Source organism: Perca fluviatilis, chromosome 20, assembly GCF_010015445.1.
Source record: "Perca fluviatilis chromosome 20, GENO_Pfluv_1.0, whole genome shotgun sequence".
Lineage (NCBI taxonomy): Eukaryota > Metazoa > Chordata > Actinopteri > Perciformes > Percidae > Perca > Perca fluviatilis.
In genome coordinates this window covers 11,167,600-11,173,599 of record NC_053131.1, presented here as the reverse complement: position 1 = coordinate 11,173,599, position 6,000 = coordinate 11,167,600, and the positions used below count along the sequence as shown (strand labels likewise).

Genomic DNA, 6,000 nt, shown 5'->3' with positions numbered 1-6,000 from the left:
GTTTGAATGCAGGACTTGTAGGCTAATTGAATATGTTTACATTGTTGTACTGCTGCTCTTTAATAGACTAATCGACTTAAGAGAGCATCTTCTAAAACAATAAACAGTATTGTCTTTGGTTTACTTATACATTATCTATTATATCTGCATGATGATTACATTGTAATGTATTGTTCTGCATTGAAAGGATGGCCTCTCATTGTTTTCCTTATAATCCCCTTAACAGTTAGGTTGGTAGCCTAGGCTACATGTTCAGTTATGTCTAAGACACTAGTAGCCTATCTGTTGTTATATCTCGCTGTAAAGCTCATTAGCGAAGCCTCTCCACACTGACAGTTGACTTATCCAATGGCTGTTTGGAATCCACTGGTTGTCCAATGGTAACCCAGTCTGAGCTGATGCTGGTTGCCTATTGGTGAAGAGTGTGTCGTATCGGGTAGCCTGCCTCCTCGGTGCTGATGCCTTTCCTCTGGTCAAGGTTGCACTTGCAGTATTGCCAGTAGGACGCGACTGGAGCTCCGTTGACGCACAAACAGAGCAGCAGACTTAATCAGCTGAGACTCTGTTGTTAACTTCTCCTGTTTGTGTTCACACCCCCCCGAGGAATCTCTCACCTCACAGAAGCAGCCATGGATGAAATGGAGGAAGAGTTAAAATGCCCTGTTTGTGGCTCTTTTTTCCGGGAGCCCATCATACTGCCGTGCTCCCACAACATTTGCCTGGCGTGTGCTCGGAATATTCTTGTGCAGACCCCGGACGCTGAGTCCCCACAGAGCAGCCGAGCCTCCGGATCCGGCGTCTCTGACTATGATTACCTAGATTTAGATAAAATGAGTTTGTACAGTGAGGCGGACAGTGGATACGGTTCCTATGGGGGCTTCATCAGCACTCCGACCACCCCTTGCCAAAAATCACCAAACGGAGTGCGGGTTTTTCCACCGTCTGTCCCCCAGCCTCCTCCGCAGCACCTGCTACCGCAGCCCAGCTCTTTACCCCCGATCCCCCGCAACTCCTGCATCACTTGCCCGCAGTGTCACCGCAGCCTAATCCTGGACGAGCGGGGGCTCCGCGGATTCCCCAAGAACCGGGTGCTGGAGGGAGTTGTGGACAGGTATCAGCAGAGCAAAGCGGCCGCTCTCAAGTGCCAGCTCTGTGAGAAGAGTCCAAAGGAGGCCACCGTGATGTGCGAGCAGTGCGACGTCTTCTACTGCGACCCGTGCCGCCTCCGGTGCCATCCTCCCCGCGGTCCCCTCGCCAAGCATCGCCTGGTGCCGCCAGCGCAGGGGCGGATAAGTCGCCGCACGAGTCCGCGCAAAATCTCCACTTGCACAGAGCACGAACTGGAGAATTTAAGCATGTACTGTGTACAGTGTAAGATGCCCGTGTGCTATCAGTGTTTGGAAGAAGGCAAACACGGCACACATGAAGTAAAAGCTTTGGGCGCAATGTGGAAACTGCACAAGGTACGTGCGTAAAGAGAATATAAAGTTGCAAAATCTGTATTTGCTGTTTACAAGTGCGTCTTTTCTGTGTAGGGTATGTGTGTTTATTCACAATGATTCATCATCCTCTGAGCTGAGCAACAAGTCTGCCTTGGAAATCATTTGCGCTATCTTGTCAGTTCCGCTTAGCATCCAGTAGATATACAGAGCTGTGGGAATTCATTCTGTCACATTGGATTTAAATGAATGTTTAACAATGCACAATGTAGGAAGTGGATGCATTTACCTCCACGACATAACTCTAGATCACATTTCAGCCAGCTTCACGAAATGCGCACGTCTCCAAACTGAGAACTCTGCTGTGTTTAGTGCGCAAAGCTGTCAGGACGCATCTCTATTTGAAATTCTGTTCACGATTGGACAGCCAGGAGCAGGCCTCCTTTATCAACAGGAAACTGCTTCTATTACATCTGTTTCTTCTCCTTTAAATGATGAACTTAAGTTTCACAGTGATTCTGGCATGATTTCAGCTCTTGCCTATTTGTCTCCCGAGCTTCCATAGCAGATTCCTTCACTCTATATATATGTTCCATTCCCCTCTGTGCTTTGACAGCTCAACAGGCGCCCCACAGATCATTAGGCATGGCTAATATTGGAGCGATGCTTTAATAAGAGCCAGCAGTGAAGCACATGCAGGCCTTTACTGTGGATTGAGATACTATTTTGGAAGCTGAGTTGTTGTGAGCAGCAGGGGCGTAAATGTAGATAGTGCAGGCAGTGCGGTTGCACTGGGGCCCGTGAGGTGGGGTGGGGTGGGGGCCCACTCTGTCTGTGTAGACCGAGTGGGCCCTCCATGTTTTGGGCAGGATTGAGAGTGACTCAGATTAGATATTGGCTTTAAAATTTGGATTTACAGTCGATTTTAGCAACAAAAAAATCTCACCATAGAATTAATGTAATTACTGCTACAAAAGTAAGGGGGAGATCTGGTCAAGTCACATCAGATCTAAAGAAATCACACAAATAATGTATTTTGGAAATGGCTATTTTCGCTAAAAGTTGACAATTTTGCACCCCTGAGATGAATAATTTATTATTTTCTTTTGTATTTTTGTGTGTAATATGTATGTAGACATTGTCTAATGTCATCTCCATTTGATCATGTGACGATACGATAACAGTAGCTAGTTTAGGCGCGAAAACTGTCAAGACTGACTGAGCACATCTTTACACCGAATGCCTAATGGTGTGTGTGTGTGTGTGTGTGTGTGTGTGTGTGTGTTTTATAACTACTTACTAGCGTGCACTAGGGCCCGTCATAATAGCGTGCACCTTACGCGACTGGTGGGCAGGGAGAAGCTTCAGAGAGCTGCAGAGCTGAGTTTATCTACGCCTCGGCAGCTGTAACCCTCACCTCCACATTCTCCGCTTCCAGAAGCGAGGGAGGATGTAAAGCTAGATAAAGACGCTCTTCAATACTCACTCATACACCCACACACACACACACACACACACACACACACACACACACACACACACACACACACACACACACACACACACACACACACACACACACACACAGGGAGGGTGATGTGTAGTGATGGTGTTGCCTGGTTTTCATTAGAAAACCAAAAATATGGTGAATGCATTGATTTTTTGTTCACAAGAAACTCTATCTCTCTCTCTTTCTCACACACACACACACACACACACACACACACACACACACACACACACACACACACACACACACACACACACACACACACACACACACACACAAACCGTTGTCTCCCTTCAGGTGTACTGTAGATCAGCTGTCATTTACAGTCAGAATTGGTCTTGTAGGTCTCCAAAGCAGCCATTTAACAGCCCTCCAGTGCAATCATCTCTTCTAGATGGCTGTGAAGATGGTGTGTCACCTCAGATGTATAAGGCAATTGTAAAATTGATAGAAAAATCTGAGGGGGGTTGATCATTTCACTCACATCAAATTGCCATCACTTGAGAAGTTGCCTACCTTTTCTGCTTCATCTTTCTTGGATCCAAACTGGGGGGAAAAAAGAGCTAAAGGAGCATTTTTAGAAACCAATCGATGCTACCATAGATATTGGTGCAGCCTGTCGCCCTGTTTTTTGGCTTCTATCGTGGCACCTGCTTATTTCTGACCTGTGTTCTGAAGCTGCTGCCTGCAGAACTGCAACAGATGGCTGAGAGTTCGGAGCTGGCAGTATTGAGAATGGGCATCTTTCAGAGCCTCAGGGCGTTCCTCACATAATTCTTTAGGGAAAAAACTGTTTTTCATATCCTGCAGATTCACTGTAGATTGTCATGCATCACTTGTACTTGTGCTTAATCCACATCATCTTTAGCTGAAACTCAAGGATGTAGCCAAAGTGGTGGCACTAATATGAGTTCCCCCAGCCTGCCTATGGTCCCCCAGTGGCTTGAAATGACGATAGGTGTAAACCGAACCCTGGATATCCTGCTCTGCCTTTGAGAAAATGAAAGCTCAGATGGTCTGGAATCTTCTCCTTATGAGGTCATAAGGAGCAAGGTTACCTCCCCTTTCTCTGCTTTGCCGGCCCAGAGAACTTGGCCCACCCATGAGAGAGAGACATCATGGCTTTCAAACCAGCAAAGTGGCAGTTGGTCAAGACAGCTTTAATGATGAATGGACTGATAAGCAGGTCCTGTATGCCTCATTTTCAATGAAACAATGCTGTGGCAAAATAATAATAACACAACCAGCATCATTATCAAGAATGAAGAACACGAACATAAGGACTGCGTCATTAACGTGCATATTAAGTAGCCACATGTATTTGTTTTGGTCTTACAATGCATCCATATTTACCGCTCCAGCGGAGAGGATGGTTTCTTCAGCCAGCTTACGTTTATAAGAATTTGTCCAAATTTCAAGATTCCCTGCAAACTAAGATAAACAGTGAGACTACAAACCGACAGCTTTTGTTTTAGCTTGTTTTGTAAAAATTTGCTATTTGCAGAGTAGAGCTGTGTTTGCGTAAAACAGCGCGGTGGACAAGAGTGTACTGAGCAGACAGAGCAGATTGAAATATCGCCTCCAACATGTTTAAGCCGGTCTACACAGGTGACTGCATTGATAAGTATTGACTTTTAACTCACAAAGGTTTTAATGTAGCCTACTTACAGTAACGAGACCAGCGTTAGTTCATCTGCCCCCTCTTTGTATTGTTCCCAGTCAGAGATATGAGTCAATCAAACTACCATAAATAACAGGTCGCGCAACTGTGAACGTTGTAATTTGGCATGCGGATGAGAGAGTGCTTCAGCATTTCAACCATGATTTCAACACATCAATAACTCTCTTGCACACATATTGCCAGCGTGCCATTGGTTAAGGTCCCGCGTGCCAATGGTGGCACGCGTGCCTAAGGTTGCCGACCCCTGAGCTACAGACACAGAAATGGCACATCCTAAGGAAAGCTCATTGTGGGACTGGCTCTAGTGGCTGTAATTCTGCACCAAGGCTGAATTTCGGGAAAGGGACTTCAGATACAGTATTAGGGGACCACTAAGGTCTATATAAAAGAGACTTCAGATACAGTATTAGGGGACCACTAAGGTCTATATAAAAGAGACTTCAGATACAGTATTAGGGGACCACTAAGGTCTATATAAAACAGACTTCAGATACAGTATTAGGGGACCACTAAGGTCTATATAAAAGCATCCAAAGAGCACCATGTCATGGGACCTTTAAGGTTTGGATCTGGCCATATACAAAAACCAACCAGTATTCAAATACAGGCCTATCTATGCTCTCACCATATGCTCAAATACAATATAATATACAGAAACCAGAAACAAATGCACATAAACACACACATTAATATCTTGCTTTGCCCTTAAAACTGATCAAGGCTGTTGGTTGTTTGATCTTGTGACTGGGTCGCTGCATGTTTCAGAGTCACTGTCCAATGTTGATGCAGGAAGTACAACACTAAGAAACTTGAACCTTGTTTCTCAGCGACGGCATCTTAAATCTACACCTGCAGCATTTACATTTCAGAGCAGTGCGCACGCTCGTTGATATCATTTAATAAGATCTCTTCTATTCTCCAAGTGGGATTTTTCTTCAAGGTTTTTAATCTGCACCGTCATCGTCCGCGATGTTGTCGGCTCTCTATCTTTGTGAAACATTTCTCTCTTTATGGAGACAGAGTTGAACCACCTGCCGCCATGGCAACCAAATCCCTCTTGATGTTGTGCAGAGCAGCAGAGGTCTCCAAGATACCGGACCCCACGAGGAATCCATCCCAGATGCTTTACAGCCGTTCCCCTCCTCCTTCTACAGAAACTGTGTGGCTAAATGAATGTGGCTACAGATCATTGCTCCCGCTTTTTGCTCGGACGTCTTCTCAACTTCTCCGCTGGTCTCCGAGGCAATAAATAACACCGTGTTTTATCTCCAACCCTCCCTTTTGGACTGCCTGACCGTGTCTAAACCGCGATGGTAATCAATTTTATGTCTCCAAAGTCAATTTCAGTAGAAATTCAAGAGCTACATAGT

At 45.5% G+C, this 6,000-nt stretch overlaps 1 protein-coding gene across 5 annotated transcripts in view; it reads left to right on the top strand.

Moving 5' to 3' along the window:
* The first annotated feature begins 467 nt into the window (after positions 1-467).
* trim9 (tripartite motif containing 9) overlaps positions 468-6,000 on the top strand; it is a 42,657-nt gene continuing 37,124 nt past the window's right edge. For 4 of the 5 annotated variants that reach the window (XM_039786409.1, XM_039786407.1, XM_039786408.1 and 1 more), the window contains exon 1: positions 472-1,463. In XM_039786409.1, the coding sequence (XP_039642343.1) occupies positions 630-1,463 (834 nt within the window). In that variant the 5' untranslated portion in view covers positions 472-629. Of the gene's footprint in view, positions 1,464-6,000 lie in introns of all 5 variants that reach the window. The other variant, XM_039786410.1, reaches the window with a different exon arrangement.